Source organism: Rousettus aegyptiacus, unplaced genomic scaffold, assembly GCF_014176215.1.
Source record: "Rousettus aegyptiacus isolate mRouAeg1 unplaced genomic scaffold, mRouAeg1.p scaffold_m13_p_2, whole genome shotgun sequence".
Lineage (NCBI taxonomy): Eukaryota > Metazoa > Chordata > Mammalia > Chiroptera > Pteropodidae > Rousettus > Rousettus aegyptiacus.
In genome coordinates this window covers 172,185,243-172,207,616 of record NW_023416295.1, presented here as the reverse complement: position 1 = coordinate 172,207,616, position 22,374 = coordinate 172,185,243, and the positions used below count along the sequence as shown (strand labels likewise).

General features: G+C 54.8%; 1 protein-coding gene across 1 annotated transcript; it reads left to right on the top strand.

Moving 5' to 3' along the window:
• Nucleotides 1-5,548: 5,548 nt before the first annotated feature.
• Nucleotides 5,549-22,221, top strand: LOC107505595 (L3MBTL histone methyl-lysine binding protein 2). The gene is made up of 17 exons (XM_016135854.2): nucleotides 5,549-5,669; nucleotides 8,258-8,498; nucleotides 9,752-9,885; nucleotides 11,447-11,570; nucleotides 12,381-12,460; nucleotides 14,040-14,157; nucleotides 14,601-14,735; nucleotides 15,025-15,113; nucleotides 17,688-17,919; nucleotides 18,317-18,393; nucleotides 18,551-18,655; nucleotides 19,320-19,467; nucleotides 19,556-19,638; nucleotides 19,916-20,150; nucleotides 20,610-20,675; nucleotides 21,456-21,572; nucleotides 22,031-22,221. The coding sequence occupies exons 1-17, from the start codon at nucleotides 5,583-5,585 to the stop codon at nucleotides 22,138-22,140; spliced, it is 2,181 nt and encodes a 726-aa protein (XP_015991340.1). The 5' UTR covers nucleotides 5,549-5,582; the 3' UTR covers nucleotides 22,141-22,221.
• The last annotated feature ends 153 nt before the right edge of the window (nucleotides 22,222-22,374 follow it).

The following is a 22,374-nucleotide window of genomic DNA, read 5'->3' as shown; positions in this document are numbered from 1 at the left end:
AACAATCTCGCAGTTTTGACTTCAGCTAAAGGGCTCCTCCTCACAGTGGGTCCAGCCCAAACCACAAAGAAGCATTAAATAATAATAATGATTAAAACCTGTGTACTGGTGATCTAGGTTGCTGGGATACGGTAGTTGGTAGTTGGGGAGGGGCCAGCAGATGCAGCAAAGTATCGTTTTAAACTGGTAGCTGGGAGCTTAGATGACGAGGTCACAAGCTAGTTGAGTTTTGGAGCTTTACGCTCAGGACAGTTACCCTGAAAATCCTTTGAATGATTGAATAGTAATGCTGTCTGTTCTCCCGGATCCAACAAACCTCTCTAGGACACAAGTTCGTCGTCTGTAAAAGGCAGCTAATAAAAATGCTCACTCGGTGAGCTGGGAGGCATTACCTACGATAGCGCTGTTGAGATTGTTCCCCCCACTGCGAAGCCTCACTGAGCTGTCCTAAGTCCCGTCATTGTCCCGGAGGAGAAAGCGTGGCTGCTACAGACCAAACGCCTGCCCGAGGTCTCAGGGACCCTCGGGCGGCGCGCCGCTCAGTTACCTCCAGCCGTCAAATCCTCCCCCCTGGTCAAGGCGCCCACGTTTTCCCCAGTCCAGCGCTGTGGGCCGAGGGCCAAACGTCCCAGGGTCGCGCCCCGGCTCCGCCCCTTTCCCTCTCCCAGGACGGACGCCCGTGCCCCGGGGCCGAGGCGGCGGCCGCGGAGCTGACCCCGGCAGTTACCCCGGGTCGCTCCGCCGCCCGCTCACTCACCCTCCCGGCTCCTGCCCGCGCCGCGGGCGCAGCCGAGGCCCGCGATCTGCGCGCACTCGCCGGGCGCCGGGCTCACTGCTCGGGGCGCAGAGCCGCCCCGCACGCAGGGGGACCGAGACGACGGGGCGCGGTCCCGCCGCCGGGCCGCTCTCCGCCCCGGGGCGCCGGCCGCAGCCCGGCAGTTCCGCGGCCTCGCTGCGCGCCGCGCCCCCCAGCGCCGGGCTCCGCCGGGCCGGCGCCGCCCGCACCAGGCGCGCCCCGCCGTCCCGCAGTCCGGGCGAGCCCGCGCCGCCCGCTCCCCGCTCCCGCCGGGCGCGCTCGGGCAGGGGCTGCGGCCGGCCCGCGGGGCGCGGGGCGCCGGGCTGGCCGCGTGCCGGGGCGGCCGCGGGGCGGGCGGGGGCGGCCGACGGTTGGAGCTCGGAACCGGCGCTCGGAACCGGCGCCCGGAGCCCGGCCTCGTGACCGTCGGGCCCCGCCCCTCGGGGCCGGGGGTTGGCACTGATGGCGATGGGGTGAGGGTGAGGGGGGAGGCGGGGGATGGGGTGAGGTAGGAGCGGGGTGACTGGAGTCACCACCTCTGACCTCGGCCTGAGCCCTACCTGCTACCAAGGGAGCGCCACGGTTAGGAGCTGCCTGTTATTAGCCCATTTGGCAGCTGAGGAGAACTGAGGCCTGCTCAGGGTGACAGGTGGCAGGCCGACTGTCGAAGCCGTTAGCACCGTGCCGGCCCGTCGTGCGAGCCTGAAAGCGCTGGTCCCCTTTCCTTCACATCGCACTGAAATGGATGCTCCATCTGCCAGGAACTCAGCGGTCCTCCAGTTCCCTACTTGCCCGCAGTGCCCAGAGCACAGTGGGCACCCAGGAAATTATTTGAACGAATAACTCTCATCTGTCCCTTCCCTAACTCTCTAACCTCCACTTGAGTCACCCGGCGCCCTCTCCCCAAAGATCTTAAGAAATAACTGGGGGAAGGCCAGACAGACGTGAGTGATGCCACGTGGAAAAGAGCGCCCAGCCTGCGAATCGCTGATGCAGGGGAAACGATCCGATTCGTGGGACGGAGTAAGAGAGGAAGCCAGCTGGGAAGCTCCAGTGGAGTCTGGAGGACAGAGGCTGGTGGTCTGGATTTAAGGGGTGGCAGTACTAATAGAAGTGGAAATATTTGAGGGAGGTTTTGAAGAAGTAAGGGGATTCGCTGATGGATTGAAAGTGAGGGGCGGACCAGGAGGAATAGAGAGGAAGTTCCCGAGGAGTTGGCAGCGCCATGCACTGAAACAGGAAGGGATATAATTTTGGGTAAGGGAAGAAACTGCTGTTTTGTAGTTAATGATGAAATATCAGACGGATATGTGAGTCCGGAGATTAGAGGACACACACATGGGCTGGAGATGTACATTTGAGGCATTTCAATGGTATTTATAGCATGAAAGACAGAACTCATGGTAAGAAGTAAGGAGTGAAGAAGCGGGCCCAGGACAGAGCCCTGATGGACACCAGCCAATACTTAGAATTCAGGTAGAAAGAAAAAAATAGAATTCAGGTCGTAGAGGAAGGTCTTGCAAAGGGGAGAGGATTGGCCAGAGAGGCAGGAGGAAAACCAAGAAGGGCCCAAGAAAGGACAGGATTTCATGAAGGGTGGAGTCATCGCTTACACCAAATGCCACTGAAAGAAGGGAGGCATGGCCGTACTTCAGAGTAGTATGTGAACTTAATAGAGCAGTGTTGGTGAAGTCCGAGGACAGATAGAGAAGTGAGGAGAAACAAGTGGAGGTAGAGTGTGCAGACGATTCCTTCAAAAGATTGTGGGGTGGAATAGCGCGATCGCAGGGGACGGACAAGGTGGGGTCAAGGGATTTATTTGTATAGTATGGGTAACACGAGAGCTATTGGCAATGCTACAATAGCGAGGGAGAGATCAATAATCCCAGAGAGAGGGACGGTGACTTACGGAGAGAGGGCTCTGAAAAGAGAGGAATATGTGAGGTGGGTGTATAGGGGCATGGCCCAGACCGGCCAAAAAGGGTACTTTGGCTACAGCATGAGACTCAGACCCAGGAAGCCCCAGGCAGAAGGAACGGCCCCACTGTTCCTGAGCCGGCCACTTCTGCTTAGTAACCTGCGTTTAATAAGATGTTTCAACTGAATTCCTGATTAACAGCCATTTCGACTTATGCTAACATTACCAGTCACTGAGGTCCCCAGCTCTATTTCTCTCCCTCCCCCAATGTTTGGTACTTCTGTTCCTTTTTGTTGTAACATGTGTTGATGACACATGCACTGAGATGTGAAAAATAATACATCACAACGAAGATGGATTTAGAGACCCTCATTCCATCTTAGAGAGAGGATGCCCAAAATTGCAAGATTCAGATCTCTAGTCAGGGCTCTCTGAGGAGCTGCGACTGCCTTCTTGCCCTCTCGCAGGCATCTCAGACTAAGCAGAACTCTTCCGAGATCAGATGACATCAAGTGCATTCAGGGTTGTATAGCTGTAGGCTAAACAGAATTCTTAACCTCTCTATTCAACCGCTCAAACTCATTCATTCCTTGTACAGTTTCTAACCATTACAGAACATGGTCCCACCATCTACCCATTTGACATGTTTACCTGGAGTCATTCTGGATTCCTCTCTCTGCCAAACCTACTCCATACAATTAATTACTGCCTCTAACAAATATCTCAAATGCTTCTACTTTTCTGCATATCCTTTGAGTCTGCCCTGGTCCAAGCCATCACCATTTTCACCTGAATCCTTCATTACAAGAGTCTTCCAACTTGGTCTCCCTGCTGCTTCTCTTAACCCATTTCCGATCCACTCTCTTCCCAACAGCCAGAGAGTGACCTAGTAAAACATAATGGAATTAATTCACTCCTCTGCTTAAAACCTTCCCAGGTTTCACATTATATATATAGAAAACCAAACAGAAACAGAAAGAGACTTATAGATACAGAGGACAAACTGATGGTTTCCCAGAAGGGTAGGCGGTGGGAGACAGGGTAAAAAATGGTGAAGAGGATAGAGAGATACAAACTTCTAGTTACAGATCAAATAAGTCACAAGATAGTAATGTACTGGATAAGGAATACAGTCAATCATATTGTAATAATTTTGTATAGTGACAGATGGTTACTAGACATATTGTGATCACTTCATAAGGAATATAAATCTTGAATCACTTTGTCGTACACCTGAAACTAATATAATAATGTATGTCAAATATACTTTAAATTTTTTTTAAAGCAGCCTATTGTAATCCTTAAAGTCTTATTCTCTAGCCCTTTGATCATTAAGCACCTAGGTATGTTCTTGGCTCTGGAAAATACTGTGGAGAACAAAACAGACTAAGATCCCGCCCTCATGGATTTACACTCCAATGGTGGGAGATAGGCAATAAACAAGTAAACAAATGAAGAAGATAATTTCAGACAGAAACAAGTGCTATCAATGACTATAAATGAGTGAAGGTATACAGAGTGAGGGGAGGGAACAGCTGCTTTGAATAAGGTCCCCGAGGATGTGACATTGAGCTGAAATCTGAAAAATCAAGAGCCATCCATGAGAAAAGCCATGGAAAGAATTCCCATACAAATGGCACAGCAGGTGCTAAGGCCCTGAGGCCAACTCAAGCTTGGCAGTTAAGAACAGGATGAGGAGGGCCGATGGACAAAGTGGAAAGGTGGAGAAGGTGGTACAAGAGGAGGTTGGAGAGAAAGCTGGGGCCAGGTCATTCAGAGCCTTGCAGAGTGTTTAGATTTTATTCAAAGTGCAAGGGGAAGCTGTTAGGGGTTTTAAGCAAGAGAATGAGCATGATCCCATTTCATTTTAAAGGATCACCTGTGTGGATTAGAGAAGGCGAAGACTCAAAGAGACAAGGTGGAGAGCTGTTGCAGTGGACTGGTGGCTTGTATTAGGGTGTTAGCTGTAGGGGGACAAGAATATCTTATGGATGTAGAAGAACCAACAGTATTTGTGGATAGCATGGATATGGGGTGAAGGTAGAAAAGGTTGAAGAAATTAACGAAGACTTTCACATCTGTGGTGCACCTCAAATTTAGAAACATACTTAATATTTAGCCTCTACTTAATACATGTAGATTCTCAACTCATTAGAGCACAGTGCAGTACAGGGAGAGAATTCTGATTTTGCCTTCTTAAATTCCAATCCTGTGTGATCTCGGAAAGTGTCTAAATCAGAAGAACCACCGTTTTCTTGTCTTTCAAAGAAAAGTGGTTGTTCTCGGATTTGAGATGTTCGTAAAGCTTCACTACAGCACTCAAGAGTGTGTAAGGAGGCTGTGAGAAATCCCAACTGAATGAGGTAGGGAACCTCATATTTGAGGTTTCTTTGGGGATGGTGATGTAGGAGCTACGTTGCCAGATTTGTAACATGAAGACATTTGTAACAGTGGGGATAAGAATATTCCAGTTTCTGCCTAGGCATCTTGGCCCAAGAGTGCCTGAAATTCCTTATCAGGAAGAACGTGAGGTTGTTCCTGACGCCTTGATGAGTAATGACAGTTCCAGGTGCTCAGTAATGGCTTAATAAAGACCGAGGTCTGGGTGAATGAAAGAGGTTAGCCTTAAAAAAAGAAAAACGCCGCGGGAATCCAGGCAGGACCAGCACCACGGGGATTTCCACGTCGCCCGCTCCACGCGCACTCCACGCGCACACTCACGGGTGAACTACAAGTCCCACAAGTGCCCGCGGCTTCCCCGCCCCCAGGAGAGGAGGGGCACGGGCGAGCGCGGCCTCAGCTTTTCCTCTTTTCTGCAGCGTGATTGGGCCGCGGCTCCGGCAGGTGGCCAATGAGTGCCCTCGGGGGATGCGGCGAGGCCAATATGGCTTCCCGCACCTGGTGACGGTGGAAGAAACCGTGTCAGCTCTCATGGAGAAGCCCCGGGGCGTCGAGGTAAGCGGGAGAGCGGTTATTGTGTCTGGGAATGGGTTCCCCGAGAACCTTGCTCGAGAGGCCCTTCTTTAGGCCTTTGAGGGAAGCCTTGCAGGCGGAGGGTGGAAGGATGGATAAACTGAGGCTGAACAGGGCCAAAAGCGATTGGCGTTGCCTTTTGCTCCCATAGTGCTGGGGCCGCGTCCGGCGAGTAGTTCAGGGAGAACAGCGTCCCTAGTCGAGCGAAAGGGGAACTGGATTCGGATGTGAGAGCTTCTGAAACCGCTTCATCCTCCCTGTCTCGTGGTCGTGTTCTTTAGGTATTGTGAGGCCTGTCACAGCTTGGTGGGACGAGAAGGGAGATTAAAGTTTAACACACACTCGGTTTCTAGAGCGTTCACGCGCGTTATCTCCCGATATACTCACAGCAATCCTGTGTTACGGTTTCGTTGTTATGGTTAAAGTAGCTGAGGCTTAGAAAGGTGGTGCGACTCCTCAGGAAGTTCACAGAGCTGCGCAGTGAAGGAGGTGGGCCCTGCGTCCCTCAGGCTCCAAACTTGACCTGTTATGCTTTTCCCACTCTGCTACGACCTGTGACTTATTCACCTTTTAAGCGTCTAGTTTCTGGTCACCTCGTGACTCAGTTCGTTTTCCTTTCTAGCACATTGCATATGTAGTTGTAAATATAAAGTGGAATAGCTCAAAAATTCTGCACGAGTAAAGGAGAGTAATCATAATGAAGTAGAGAATAAGAACAATAGGTCACATTTTTAGAGCTGTCACTAACTGCAGGAGACAGATCTAGGCCTTACATATCTCAGTCTTCGTAAAGATCTTCTGTAGAAGGCTTGTTATTATCTCCGTTGTACTGATGAAGACACTGAGAGCAGTAAGGTTAACTGGGATTCTAACCCAGCAAATCCAGTCTAAGGCCATGCTCCCCTGAACAAGCCCTATCTTGACTGATCACAGAAGCTAAGCAGGTTGGGGCCCGGTTAGTACTTGGATGGGAGACCACCTAGGAAGACCAGGTGCTGAAGGTGTAAAAAATAAAAAAATAAGGGATTGTAAACTGACAAGGTCCTTGCAATCTGTGAGGTCAACCAAGGGTTGCCTCACCTAAAACATTATAAAAAAAAAAAAAAACAAAAAAACCTAGCAAATCTGGTTTGAAATTCTATACTTTTAATCAGTAATAATTGCTAGTTTTAATGAACGCTTCCTATGTGCAAATCACTATTCCGAGTGCTTTACCTGTAGTAACCCTTACTTCTCTCTCAAAGCCTGTGATATAGGTGGTACTATTCTCATTTATAGATGGGAAAACTGATACGCTGAAAAACCGATTTGAGAGATCATAGAGCTAGTGAAAAGTAGAGATGGTATTTGCACCCTGGCCTCGAGCCTCACATCTTTTCTGCTACTTGCCAGACTGTTTCTACATGTCAGAGAGTTTCATATGCAGGATCACGTATCTCACATCCTGTGAGCCAGATATTTTGCTTATTTTATAGATGAGACATTTGAGGTCCGGAGAGATTAAACGACTTGCTCAAGGACCCACAGCTAGTTAGAGTCAGAACTAGGTCCAAAGCCATGGTGCACACCACTACGTTATAACTACTGTGTCTTCTGCCTCCCAAATCCCCAGGGCAGTCTGGGTCCCAAATTAATTTTTCTCTGACTTAAATTGTTCTTGAGTTGAGATTACTTTGGTTACATATGCTGAAGGGAAATATGAGTTTCTAATACAGGCATACCTTAGAGATATTGCAAGTTCAGTTTCAGATCACTGCAATAAAACGAGTCATAATGTTTTTGTTAGTGGAGAGTGTTGCCTTCCATTTGTAAAAAAATGCAAAATCTGTGAAGTTCAGCAAAGCAAAGTGCAATAAAATGAGGTATGCCTGTGTATCCTCAGAGGATTGGTTCCAGGACACCTCACCCTCCGATACCAAAATCGGGATGCTTGAGTCTCTTCTATAATGTGGCGTAGTATTTGCATATAACCTATGCACATTTTCTCATATCTTTTAAATCCTCCCTAGGTTATTTCTAATGTCTAATACAATGTAAACACTATGTAAATAGTTGTTATGCTGTGTTAAGGAATAATAAAAAGAATGTGCATGTTCAGTACAGACTCACCCATCATGATGTGTATGGTACACAACAGCAAAAATGTAAGTTTTTTTCTAATATTTTCCATTTGCGAATGTGGAACTGATGGACACGGAGGGTCAACTATATACATCTTTTCCAGCAAGTCTTCCTGAGGCACCTTACTTGGAGTATTTTCATATCATTATATTCTGTTGGATCACGTTAAAATATCATCACTTATAAATCCACAGAAGGAGTTTGGTTAATTCCTTATATATATTTTTTCTGTCTTGTTAAACTAGTCTGTTGAGTTATGGTTGAGAAGTATATGAACAAGAGTAATGATCCTGGTGTTTGCAAAGGGGTATTTGATTGTGCCTGCCATTTTGCCCAAAAAAGTTGACCAAAAGCTGGAAAGGGAGCTGGTAGCAGATCTGCCTCTGCCTTCCCCAGACACTAAGCCAACCATGGGTCCCTCTGCCTAGTTCGTGTCATCCTTTCACTAGGAGACTCCTTCTTCAGAACCAATGGAAGAAGAAGAGGAAGAGGAAGACTTGGAGCTCTTCGGTGGCTACGACAGTTTCCGGAGTTACAACAGCAGTGCGGGCAGTGAGAGCAGCTCTTACCTAGAGGAGTCAAGTGAAGCAGAGAATGAGGAGAGGGAAGCAGGAGAGCTGCCCACCTCCCCGCTGCAGCTGCTCAGCCCTGGGACTCCCCGCTCCTTGGACGGCAGTGGTTCTGAGCCAGGTACCTTCAGAATGTCCCTGAAGATGGGGAGGTTTCAGAAAGCTGTGAAGAAAGAGAGGGATATAGGGCATGTGGGCAGAGGCGTCCCGATGTAAAGGGCCGTTTGATCTGATGTCTCAGCGATCAGATGTCTAAGGACCTGTGAGAGAGAGAAGCACCACCCCAAGTATCCCCAAGGGTCATTTCCTCTGTTACAGGCCGATTTCAGACTGTGACTTCATTCATTCTTTTGTACAACTAATATTTATTTCAGCACATAGTAGATGCCAGTCATTTACATGGTGCTGCTTTTTTGTTTGAGTGAACAGCTGGTGGATTTCTAAGCCTTCACGTTGAGATGACAGGATGCACCTAAAGTGTCCTGGTTACTATCTGGGAAGGGACAAGAAATAGCTTGTGGGTTGGAAGTGGCAGAGAGGGAGATACAGAATAAAGTGGCCTCTGGGTAAGAGGATTAGGGTCGGGGTGGGCAGATAAGAATCCCCATGGGTCATCTGGAAGCCAGTTCGCTTCAGAGGTGTGATGCTTGGACAGCCGCTGGGCCCCTGTGTCAGGGCCTTCCGTGTGTGGACTGCCTGTGAAAAGAGGCAGGCAGGGTGGTCTGTGAGAACACTGTTCCCTGGTACCTAACCTCTTCAGAAGAACAATCTATTACTCTTTGACAGCTGAGTCTTATTTCCTTTCTATTGATCCTGCCTTCTCTTCCTCTCCTTTTATCTTTCTCCATTCTATCTTCTGATCATTCTCTTCGAACTTTAGAACTAGAAAGAACCAATAGAGACCATCTAGTCCAGGGGTTCACTATCCTGGCTGTGCATTAGAGTTCCCTGGGGAGCTGTTAACAAACTACAGGTGCCAGTCTCCCAGCACAGGCCCATTTATTGGAATCTCAGGCTTGAGCTTTTTAAAATCTCTCCAAATGATTCTAATGTGAAGTCAGGGTTAAAACACTGATCTAGTTCAGTCTCTTTATAACTGAAAAGAAAATAGACCTATAGAAGTGACTTGGGCACACTCGTTCTTCTCATTTTCCTCTGCAGTCTTTCCAACACTTATTTCCCTGGTTGTCCTCATGGGTTTTCCTTAGCCCCACTGTTGACACATGCCCAAGGGATGCTAAGCTGCTTATCTTAGGCAAAATAGATTCAGGACTTACCTGGTTAATGCAGTGCCCAGGTTTTGAAGGGCCCATTGTTGTGTTTGATTTGGGGTGACCGTTACCAGGCGAGTCACGTGCTGAGTTCTCTTCCCAGCCGTCTGTGAGATGTGCGGCATCGTGGGTACAAGGGAAGCCTTCTTCTCCAAGACCAAAAGATTCTGCAGTGTCTCCTGTTCCAGGAGCTACTCCTCCAACTCCAAGAAAGCCAGTATCCTGGCCAGATTACAGGTGAGAGGAGGGCACCTGGAAGACCCTTCCCGGGGCCCCGGGCTCCCAGACGGGAACAAGTGGCTGACCAACGGCAAGGGACCCACAAGGCTCGGGAAGGACCTTGCTATGTCCATCCGCGGTTGTCAAATTCCTGGTATTTGTTATGATCTCAAACTTCAGAGGGCAGAGGATGCTATTTGTGGAGCTCATTAAGTTCCAGATTCCTGGAGCTCCGTTCCCTTCATTCCCCACCCTCACTCCGCAGAGTCTGATATGTTCAAAAAGTTGTCAGCAAGAGCCTTGAGGGAGCCTGACGCCCCTGGTCTTTGCACCACAAAGACGTCCGAAAGGGAGATGGGAGCCGGCACATGCTTCATCAGCCGCAGTGGGGTGGGAAAGTTGATACCTCTACTCTGACCCCATGTCATAGGCAGCCACCCAGTCTCACCAGTCTCTAGTTAGTTATTGACAGTCATAGAGCTTTTAAAAATGGAAGGATGCTGAGGTGTTGTCTGGCCCACACGTTCACCGATAAGTGTGCTGAGGTCCACAGAGGGTGGCTCTGTGGGATGCGAGCGGCAGAGACGGGAGACTCATCTCAGGTGTCTGGCCAAGTGTTGTTTCCTGTGACTGTTGCCGCCATCAACAACGCTGGTTCCCAAACTCGACTGCGTGTTGGAAAAGGTTTAAAAATACCGATGCTTGGTCAAAACTCCTGAAGATTCTGATTTAGTTGGGACGGAGTGTGGCCTGGACCTGGGGGCCTCAGAGAGCTCCCCGGGTGATCGCAATGTGCAGAAAGCTTGAGACCCTCACGTTTATTCAAAGTCGCAGTGTCCCAGGTCTTCCGCTTAGCGCTTCATACACTTTATCACTTTTGCGAAACGATTACTGTTATTTTCTTCATTTAATGGGTTTCAGTCGAGACATAGAAAAATCCCTTTACTCGGTGAGCTGATAATATTGTTAATAGCACAATTCGAGGGTACCTGCTAAAGGCTTAGCACTCGCAGTCCAACCAATGAGCCCTAAAAATGAATCTTTTAAAATTCCTATTTTAAAGGGTCAAAAATTTCAGTAACTTGCTCAAAGGCACACAAAATTGAAGAGTCCGGATTTAACCCCAGGATTTAAACCCACATTTCTGGTTCACTTATCTCTCTGATAAATTCTCAGGGCCTTTCTGATAGGTGCTTAAGTTATGAACTGTAGACCAGATCAGTGCCTTTGCACTTTGCGGGAGGACCCCTTTGAGCCTGATGAAAGCCATGGTGCCTCTCCAGAAGGTTCCTGGACAAAGCCAAGGCTTAAAGGACAGAACACTTGTCCCTCCCTGCCCTGCAGCTCTGTGGCCACCCCCAGTCCCTGGGTGAACAACAGCTAAGCCTTTACTGAGTGCCAGGCCTGATACTGTGACTTTCTCCTTGCAACGCCCCTCTGAGCTAAGCATTGTTATCATCTTGATTTGCAAATGAAACAAGTCCCAAAGAGCTTAATTGGACCCTTGCCAGAGTTCCAGCCTAGGGGGTGCAGATCCTGAGCCCAGCTCTCAGCCAAGCTGCACATGTCTTCCCTGCAGGGAAAACCACCTACCAAGAAAGCCAAAGTCCTGCACAAGGCCGCCTGGTCTGCCAAAATCGGAGCCTTCCTCCACTCTCAAGGGACGGGACAGCTCGCAGATGGGACACCCACAGGGCAAGACGGTGAGATGAGCGCACTGTGCTAGGAAGCTGGTGGGGGCGGGGTGCCAGGACCTGGGGTGGGGGGTCCCTGGGAGGGAACGCTGGAAAAGAGGGCCAGCTGGAAAGCCCCCTGCGCGGGGCGTGCTGTGCATCGCATCTTCCTCTCCGAGTAGGTATTGTGGAAATTATCTCAGAAAACCCCTGAAATTGCCGGGCCCCCTGCCCCTGATACTTCAGAAGGCAAGAATTAGCTTGTGCTGTTGTATGTTGCTTTTGGCCTGGGAGTGGTGGAAACCCAGGTCTGGTTTGTAGAGGAATAGGGAGAGGGGTGGCAGCGAAGAAAAGGAAACAGTTTCTGAGTGTGTGTAGCAATTTCTGAGCAACTTAAACTGTAGGCACAGAGCACCTTTGCTTTGGATGGTCTGAGTTTCTGAAATTGAGCTCACAGCTGGGCGTTGGAGGGGCCTAGGTGCCTGTACCTCCCACCCATGTAGATTGGCTCTAGCCAATGAGAGGTCAGGGGAGGTCTGAGGAATTTAAGCTCTAGGGTCTTTGAATTTCTTTTCTTCCTTTGGGGAAGAAAGGTCAAACATTTCCTTCTGCACGTCCTCTCTACTCCTGAGAGTCTGGCAGCCTTTGGATAAGGTCCCAATGGCCACGGGTGGGGCAGGTATGGGGACAGGTGGCCTCCCGTGCACTTGGGGTGGAGATGCTGCCGGGGTGGGTAGGCGACCTGCTTCTCCAGGCTGCACAGGGCCGGCTTCCTAGAGCGGCTGCTGCTTGGGCTGCCGGCCTCCCTTCTCTCCAGCTCTCCTCCTCTCTGCTCTGCAGCGCTGGTCTTGGGTTTCGACTGGGGAAAGTTCCTGAAGGATCACAGCTACAAGGCTGCCCCTGTCAGCTGTTTTAAACACGTGAGTGCCCTGGAGATGAGGGGAGGGAGAGCGGGAACCGGGTCCTCCACTGTTCCAGGCTGGACACTGGCACCGGGAGAGAACAGTGGTGCGGCTGGGCGGGCGGTCGAGGCCCCGCTTTGCCTCCGGCCCCTCTCGCTCCGGGTTAACTTTCTGTCCCGGCCTCAGAAGCCCTCCCACAAACCCTCAGTGCGGGTGGGGGCCGTGCCTCCCCTCCGGGCTTCCCGCTTTATTATTCACATAACGGAACTTTGTGCTAGCTGTTGTCTAAGGGCCAGCTCCGAAATGCTGTTCTTCCCCATTTGTCGTGTTTTCCCGTAGAAAGCTAGGTGCTTGTCAGCTGTCCCCCGGGAGGCAGATGTGCCTATATCGTGGTGCCCACTTTGGTAAAGGTTCCCTGACCTCCAGTCATTGGGAAGCACCAGAGGGCGAGGCCCTGGAGAGCTGGGCTCTGAGGGGAAGGAGCAGCGTGGACTTAGCTTGCAGCGTAGGTAGCCATGCGGCCTGCAGGGCGAGAGGGAAGCCCAGAGGAGCACTCTCTTTTGCCTTTGGAGCCAGTTTTCTAAACCGGAGGACATTCGGAAGGAGGCCTGGTTGGTCTCGGGGTCCCTCACCAGAGTAAGCCTGCTTCCTAGCCGCTCCTGTCTGGACTGCTGAACGCTGGGGACTGCCCTGAGCAGCAGGTTGGCCCTCGCCGCCGCCTCTCACCCCTCCGTGAACTCCTGGTGAAGGTGCACACCCTCCTGCTACGGGGCCTCTTCGCGGCCCTGAATCCTCCGGCAGCCCCAGCAGTTTCACTGCAGGAGACGGAACACACCTGCGCGCCTGCCCTGACAGCCCCACCGTGCGTGCCCGGGTGCTGCGAAGTCCCTGGTCTCTGCGGCCGGGGAGGTGGAGTGGGGTGCCCCGATCGGCTCGAGCCAGGGCCGAGGATGAGGGGAAAAAGTGAATTTCCCCAAGAGAGAATCGAGGTACCATTGGTAGCGAGCGAGGATTAGACATCGGGAAGGCACCCCAAAGCAGTCCATTGATGTCAGGGGGCATTTTAACCGGGGAGAGAGGAGGGGAAAGAGCGTGGCAGGGGAAGTGTGTGGTAGACAGCTCTGCGAGAGCCGGCCTGGTGGCAGCTGAGGGGCGAGGGGGTCGTGGTCTTTACCACCCAGGTTCGAGTGACCACCGAACGAGGTAATATCTGTGCCAAGAAAGTGCCTGGCATGTGGTCAGCACTATAGACACTCTCAGGTGTCCTTACTGTCACACAGGCTGGCGCAGGTGGGACGTGCCCAAGACAGTGCGGCTAAGGGCCGGTCCCGTGCAGCTCAGCTCTCAGGGCGGTCTGACTCTGGATCTCTGGCCGTCGCCCCCGCCCGCCCCCGGCCTCCGTCCTCACTCCCTGAGTCCGCTCCTCAAGGACGGCAGGCACATCTGGCTCGCCTCTTCATCCCTGGTCCCGCGCTTGGCTTCCCCCGCACGATGATGGGACGAGGCGAGGGACACAGCGACTCAGTGGCCGTGAGGCCCGCCACTCTGCGAGCCAGGCCGCTCACTGTCCCCCTGGGGTTCCCTCACGCCCGCCCAGGTCCCGCTCTACGACCAGTGGGAAGACGTGATGAAGGGGATGAAGGTGGAGGTGCTCAACAGTGACGCCGTGCTCCCCAGCCGGGTGTACTGGATCGCCTCTGTCATCCAGACGGCAGGTGGGCGCTCCTCTGGCGCAGGCACAGGGTCAGGGTCAGGGTCAGGAGCGTGGCAGCTCCAGATGGGTGGGCAGTGCTGTAGGCAGAAATTGGCTTCACGATACAAAAAACCATCCGCTGGAGTTTCTGCCTCCTGTGCAACTCTCCTCCGTTGTCTACCTTAGAGGGCACCACGGAGCTCGGTGAGTTTGGGACGTCCCATTTTTTTAAGTCTACGCTAAGGATCATCTGGCTATAGAAAGCTAATTCTCCCCACGGGGCTCTACTGCTTTCCACGTAAGTGGCATGGTTCGGCCGTGACTCCTGTGGACAGCAGAGACCCCTGTGCCTGGAGGAGGCCCTGGACAAGGCAGTGGCACGTCCAGTGTCTGCTGGAGAAGGGGGAAGGCCTCGAAGCCCTGTGCCCGCCCCCCGCCCTCACTGGGCTCTCTTCCTCCTTCCAGGGTACCGAGTGCTGCTCCGGTACGAAGGCTTTGAGAACGACGCCAGCCACGACTTCTGGTGCAACCTGGGAACCGTGGATGTCCACCCCATCGGCTGGTGCGCCATCAACAGCAAGATCCTGGTGCCCCCACGGAGTGAGTCGATGAGAACGTGGCCCGTGCTGGTTCCCGCGGGGCCCTTGGTAGAAGGAGCGTCCTCTGCCTGAGGTCAGAACAGAACCCCCCTGCCGCATCTGTCCCAGAGGCCCTGGGGCAGATCAAGGTTGTGGAGCTTGGTTCTGTGGGATGAAGTAACTGCTTTCCCAAAAGGGCAGAAAGACACAGGTGGTTCTGGCCCCTCTGTGATGGCCGTGCGGCTCTGGCGCCCTCTGCTGGCGGGAGTGTTGTCGGTCTGTGTAACCAGGAATCTGCTCCTGTCTCGCAGCCATCCACGCCAAGTTCACCGACTGGAAGGGCTACCTCATGAAACGGCTGGTGGGCTCCAGGACGCTCCCCGTGGACTTCCACATCAAGGTCTGGCATGAGCCCTTCGGGTCTCCTAACTGGTCGCCCTCCTGTCCCTCCTCCCATTTTCTGTCCTTCATGCTGCTCCTTGGAGTGTTTTTTGCAAGACGGCCTTGCTCAGCAGCCTAGCGGCTCCACACTTCTCAAGGGAGGATGGCAGCTGCCGTCTGCCCTCCCAGCCTCCGCCCGCCCAGCCTCTGACCCAGCCACGTGGACCCCACTGCTTTGTGTGCCATGCGCTCTTCCAGATCCCCTCCCTCGTTCACGGCATTTTTCAGGAGCATTCAGTCCACAGATTTCATTAAGTACTTGTATACGAGGCCCTGCGGGAATACAGACCCCGCCTTCCGGGACTCTCTAGATTGGCAGGGGAAACTAAGTCACGCACATGAATAATTATCAAAAGCCTTGGTTCTGAACCAGGGAAGTGCTTCGGGATCACTTTGTGGCTTTTAACTCTTTAAAAATTATTTAGTTCTTTAACCGAAAAAGTCCTGCATTGGGTAAAATTTCAAAGGACTCTCAAGGGTACGCAGTGAAGACAGTCTCTCCCGCTCTGTATGCCAGGCCTGCTGTGGGTCTTGCTCACGTAGGTGCCTGGGCCACAGCTGAGGTCTCCTGACCCGGGTGCTCACAGGTGTACTTCCGGTGTTGCCCTGGGCATCAGAGCAGGGCAGGTGCCGCCAGGACACGAAATCGAACCGGCCTCAGGGCCTGAGGAAGAGCAGGTACCAAGGCTTCCTGGAGAAAATGGCGTTCGAATTCCAACTTGATGGGTAGGGCGCGGGTGGTATGGAAGCCAGCAGTGGAAAATGAGGATGGCGTGGAAGTTTGGGCCACTGCACCTGAGGCGCCGGACGCCAGGTGAAAGGTTGCCGCCCATGGGCTTCAGCTGGCAGAGTTCGCCTTCAGCAGCGGACGGGTCCCTCTACCTCAAGGAAGCGTTCTCTGGCCATTTCTTTCTTCCTACATAGAAATGATTTTTTTCCGTTTGACCTTACCGGGTACTAATTCGCTGTTTATCTCTGTGTGTTGCTAATTATCTTCTAATAGTCTCTTCCCAACAAAACTATAAGCATTTTCTCCTACACTTCCCGTAGTGCATTGCACGGTTGACAGATTGGCCATCGAGGGAGACCATTGACCCTTTTCAGCCTGCCCTTGTTCTGAGAGGAGGCAGGCGATTGTCAGTGGTACAGGCCACCACGCGTATCAGAGTGGCCTCTTCTTTAAAGGGTTTGATCCTGGGTGGCAGAGCAGGGGTCCACGTGACCCGGTGAGCAAGCACGTGTTGACTGCCACACACCCAGTGCCGCAGTAGCGCATGCCAGAGCGGATACAAGATGGAGATGAGGGGGGAGAGAAGGTAAAGGGGGGCGGTTTGTGGAGGAAACTTCAGTCCAAACATGGCCTTCGACGCCAGCGTTAGGTATGGTAAGTGGTTAGTGAAACGTGAACGAATGACCGACCGGTCCGCCGAGGTCGGGCGCATGTGTGTGTGCGTGTGCGTGTTCATTGTTGGGAGATGTTAACTGAGCACTAAGTCAGTTCTGTGCTCGGGCTGAGATGTAGGAATGAATCAAACCGAACCTAGCTTCTGTCTTCACAGAGCTCAAGTTCCAGTGTGTGACCATGAAGTGTCCTTGGGTTGTGGGCTGGGGGTGCAGAGGAAGGAACGTGTCAGGAGAGGCTAGGTGGGGAAGGCGGCCTGGAGGACCCCAGCCCTGGCCTCACCTTGCATCGCTCAGATGGGCCAGTCAGGTGCTTGGTGTTAAGGCGGATCAGTCCTTGAGCTGTGGACCGAGGGTCTGGTGGAGGGCAGTGTCAGTTTTCCTGGTGGCAGCTTTGTGACCTCTGAGACGCTCCCCACAGCAGGCCTGGGTTCTGATCTTGCCGGGGCTGGGAAAGCCCTGCAGAGAGAGCTCCCTGTACCCTGTCTGCCGCAGGACAGCCCCGGTCACAGCACGGCCTCCCGTCCCCGCACCCATGCCCACCGTCAGCGCTCTCTAGCTAGTGGGGCTCTTGGTCACTGTCTCTTGCTGAGTCAGAGGGTGCAGCCATCACTACTGAGGTGGCGTGAAAGCTGTTCAGAGCCGCAGCCCCATGAAGCCAGAGCTGGAATTAGACATGGAAGCAAAGGGGACTCCATTCTCGGTGCCATCAGCGGGGGGCCAGGAGGGAGGAGAGTGTGGGGTACCTGCAGGATAAGAGTGCACATCCCTGAAAGAGTCCAAGGCTGGACCTTGGGACCAGGTTCAAGGCTCAGCTCTGGCACTGAGTCTGACTCTGGGCGAGACACTTACCTCTCTGGGCATCTCAGGCTGAAAAGGCTTTTGTCATTCCCATCGGATGACTTATGGTGCTCGCGTGCACACACTAAGCTGCGCATCTTCCCTCACTGTCATCGTAGGGACTTGGGGGCAGGGTTGAACCGGAGGGACAGGGGGGCTCATCTGGCCTCCTCTGACTTAGTGTTTGGGTTGGTTCCACGTCACCTTTGCCCTCCAGTTACTTGTAAGAGAGAACAGGAAGGGGGCTGGGAGGGTCGCCCGCCCACAGCCAGCCTGGGTTCTGGTGTTGCAGATGGTGGAGAGCATGAAGTACCCGTTTCGGCAAGGCATGCGGCTGGAGGTGGTAGACAAGTCCCAGGTGTCACGGACACGCATGGCCGTGGTGGACACGGTAATTGGGGGTCGCCTACGGCTCCTGTACGAGGATGGCGACAGTGACGACGACTTCTGGTGCCACATGTGGAGCCCCCTGATCCATCCAGTGGGTTGGTCACGACGCGTTGGCCACGGCATCAAGCTGTCAGGTTAGCAGAGCCCCAGGCCAGTGTGACCCCAAACTGCTGGCCCCAGGGCCTGGGTGGGATCATCTCCCTGCAGATGGCAGTACTGAGGTCCAGAGAGGTTGAGTGACTTGATCATAGTCACTCAGCTTGTAAGTGGTAAAATCGATTTGGACCTAGGGACTACAAGCCCCACCCTCTCCCGTGTCCCGTGGGAAGAGTCTGCGCCTTGGGGGCTGCCTGGTTCCTACAGAGAGCTCCTGCTGCTCTGTATTCTGGTCTGGGTGGGGGCCGGGGGCTGTGTTTGAGACCAGAGCGTGCGCAGCGCAGCTGCACATTTCTGGGGGACGTGTGCAGACGGCCCCGTTCCCTGCCTTCAGCTCCCTTCTCTCCCTTGCTCCCTCTGCCGCTTCCCCAAAAGAGAGGCGCAGCGACATGGCCCACCATCCCACCTTCCGGAAAATCTACTGTGATGCTGTTCCCTACCTGTTCAAGAAGGTGAGACGCAGCCCTCGGCCGTGGGTGCGTGCCCCGCCTCAGGACTCCGGCTCTTTCCAGGGATGTCCCTTTCCCTCCCCGCTTCCCTGCCAGAGGCGGGCTCCCCCATCCTTGAGCTGGGCTGGCCCAGATTCCCCAGCTGTCCCATTCCTTGAAGGTTCGGGCCGTGTACACGGAAGGCGGTTGGTTCGAGGAGGGGATGAAACTGGAGGCTATTGATCCACTGAATCTGGGCAACATCTGCGTGGCGACCATCTGCAAGGTGAGCCTGGAGCTGGCCCTCCATCCCCCGGGACGGCTTTCTCAGGGGACGGAGCCCCGTCCTCCCCGTCCGTCCCTCCTTCCCAACACTGGCTGCTCCTGCACCGCCTGACGTTTGTGCGTTAGGGCGCTGACCTGCTCCTTGCTCAGAATCTGCTTTCATGTCAAGCTTGGAGGCGTGTTGCCCAGGTGTTCGTTGAACCCCGGGCTTGAGCTCGGTCTTGTGTCAGGTACAGGCCCCGCCCTGTCACCTCAGCGGGGGCCTTTGCACAGCCACATGCCGTCTCCTTTAAGTGCCAGCCTAGCCGAGAGCCACGGCCGGCTGAGTGCTGCACACCTCCATAATCGCAGCCTGAGAGGCAAATGGCCTCGGCCTCCCTGGGGGACGTGCTGTTTTGTCCACCTGGCAGATTCCTCCAGGCTGGGCCTGTGTGCTCGCCACTGGCGACAGTGGCCGGCACAGCATTTGCTGTCCCGTGAGGAAGGTGAGTGATCTCAGAGCACAGTTCACAGAAGTGCTGAGCGCTCTGGAGCTGCCACTCAGGGAAGCTGAGGTCTAGCCCCGGCTGGGTCCATGGCTTCCTGTCCCCACCGCAGCCACCTGCCCTGGGATGGGGCTGCAGCTCGTGACACCCTGTTCTCTGTCTGCCCCGCCCCACCCCCAGGTTCTCCTGGACGGCTACCTGATGATCTGTGTGGATGGGGGGCCCTCCACAGACGGCTCGGACTGGTTCTGTTACCACGCCTCCTCCCACGCCATCTTCCCTGCCACCTTCTGCCAAAAGAACGACATTGAGCTCACGCCCCCGAAAGGTCAGGCCGCCCGCGCGCGCTGCACGCCCCTTTCTGGGCTCCCTGCGCCTCTCCCCTCTCTCTGCATCTGCGCTTTCTGCTCCTCCAGGCTGTGAGGCACAGACTTTCAGCTGGGACAGCTACCTGGAGAAGACCAAGTCGAAAGCAGCTCCGGCGAGGCTCTTCAACATGGTGAGGACACTGAGCCCGCAGGGCGGGGGCCGCGCAGGACCGGCCCTGCCCGCCGTCAGCGAGCGTGTCCTGAGATCAGCCACTGGAGGGAGGGCCCAGCTCCTACCTGGGCACTGTGCCCAGCAGCTTAGCCGGCCCCTTCCCTTGGGAGCTGGTGCTCGGGAACAAAGTACAGTGGGGTCACTGGTCGGGCACTCTGGACCCTGCTTCCTCCCCTCGATTCTGTCCCTCCGGGCAGGGAGCTGGCCGGCGTGGTCACTGCCCCTTCCGCCTCCAGGACTGCCCCAACCACGGCTTCAAGGTGGGCATGAAGCTGGAGGCCGTGGACCTGATGGAGCCGCGGCTCATCTGCGTGGCCACGGTGAAGCGGGTGGTGCACCGGCTCCTCAGCATCCACTTCGATGGCTGGGACAACGAGTATGACCAGTGGGTGGACTGTGAGTCCCCAGACATCTACCCTGTTGGCTGGTGTGAGCTCACCGGCTACCAGCTCCAGCCACCCGTGTCCACAGGTCTGGGCTCTCGCGGCCCTGAGGGGCTCTCGACTTTGCTTTCCTTTCTCCTTCCTGGCATCCGTCCCCGCCCCGTGCCCATCTCACTGTCGGTGTGAGATGGAGAAGTGTGGCCCACCTGTGAGGGACAAGTCGCCCTTGCGCCTGACTTCTCCGTCTCCCTCTCGCTCTGGCCTGCAGAGCTCCTTCCTTGACCTTGCCCACTCTGTCCTAGGCTCATGCCCTTGGGCACCAGGTAAACTGCCCAGGTCCCTCCGAGCAGCCCTGGTGACGAGGGTGTTCTCCAGTCCCTCCCCAGCCCTCTCCCCCATTCTCTTTGCCAGGCTTCGGCGTTCCTTCTTGGGGCGGCCTGTGCGTGAGGGAGGCGAGTGCGGGGTGGGCAGCGGTCTCGGGGTGTGCTTCTGCGCTGCGTTTTCTCAAACTCTTCTCAACTTGGCCCCTGTGTTTTTTTTACGACAGAGCCAACCACACCTCTGAAGACCAAAGAGGCCACGAAGAAGAAGAAGAAGCAGTTTGGGAAGAAACGTAAGCAGCTCCCTAAGCAGCGTGGGCCGGCGTGGGGCCGGGATCTGCGGGTCCAGCGCCCGTGGGCGCGGAGCCGGGATTTCCCGCCTGGATGGTGCTCTTCACGGTCCCCCCATCTCCTCTGCTTGCCCTCTGGTCCCACGGGCTGTCACCGTCTGTCTCAGAGCCCCAGAGCATAACAGGGAGTGTTCGGTTTCTGGCAGTGGTCAGGATGCCCAGAAAAAAAAAGGGGTCGAGGAGAGGAGGGGAGGGACCCGACTCCTGCCGCCCCATGGCAGAACCGGACGACACGTCCCCCTCGGCAGTGCACAGCTGCTGGGCATGAAAGTCAGAGGCCTGGGAGGAAAAGGCAGCTGTTTCTCGAGGCCACCAGGCTTCCCTTGTGACCCCCTGAGGGCGAGATGAGAGCTACAGCCAATCTTTAGGGTCATTTCACTGGGCGGGGCCCGCTCTCAGCAGGTCCTGAGCCCGGCGTGGGCTCAGCTCAGAGGACAGCGGGTGGCGAGGGTCAGGGAGTGGTGGAGGCCGAGCATTTCTCTGGAGCTGCGGGCCAGCGGCAATGATGTGGCACCAGAAACAGGACAAAGAGGTCCCTGAGCAGAATTAAGATCACACGAGGGTGTGGAGGGCCCCGAGGGATGATGTCCGAAGCTCAGGCCGATCCCCCCACATTGGTGCCAGGCCCTCTGCTCCACTGCCCATGCGCCAGATGAGACCCCGCGTTTGAGCCTCACGCGGATACAGCCCTGATGGTGGGTTTAACGCCGTTTTTATTCAAAGGGAAAAGAATACCGCCCACCAAGACCCGGCCCTTGAGACAGGGGTCCAAGAGGGCCTTGCTGGATGAGGACCTGCAGGCGGCGGAGAAGACGTCGTCGGAGCCCGCTCCTGATGAGAGTAAGGGCCCCCGGCCGGGCCGAGGCGGCGCCAGCCTGCTCCGGGGCTCAGACGTGGCCCCGCTTCCCCACCTGGGCACAGAAGGGTAGAGTCAAGTCTGAAGGGGATGCTCTGGGCACCACGCGGTCTTCCTCATGCCCCCGGCCTGAGGAGCTTCCCAAACGTCCACCCCGCTCTGACCGGAGCCGGCAGCTGCATTCTGGCCGCGCCGTCTGCCCCGCCTCATGCGCCCGGGTGGGCAGCAGGGGCGCAGTGCCCGTGATCCTGACACAGCCTGCCTGGCGACGTGCGACAGGGCCCCCGGCCTTCTCGTCACTGACCCCCACGGAGGGGAAGGTGCTCTCCCCGCCTCCTCCTGAGGTCCCCACCTGTAGGAAGCCAGGTCCTGCGCCCGCCCGTCCCAAGGCTGCGTGCGCGCTCACGCTGTCCTCTCGGCCCTCCCGCCTCTCCCTCTTTAGTCATCGCTGTGCGCGTGAAGGAAGAGCACGTGGACATGTCCACGCCTGACAAGGCCTCAAGTCCAGAGCTGCCTGTCTCCATTGAGAACATCAAACAGGAGACAGACTGAGCCTTCCCTGCTGCCAGCATGGCCGCCCCGCGGGAAGCTGCTCCAGGCCTCCTCTGTTGCCACCGCTCCCCACCCCACTGCAGCTCGGACACTGCGTCTTTTTGCATAAATTCTGCCTGGTGCTTTGAGGGCCAGGCACTGAGGTCCAGCTGGGGGCTCCTCTGACCCACGCTGTGGCCTCTGCCCACCTCCTTGGCAAGGCCTAGTGACTGGGGCTGCCTAAGTGCCCCCCAC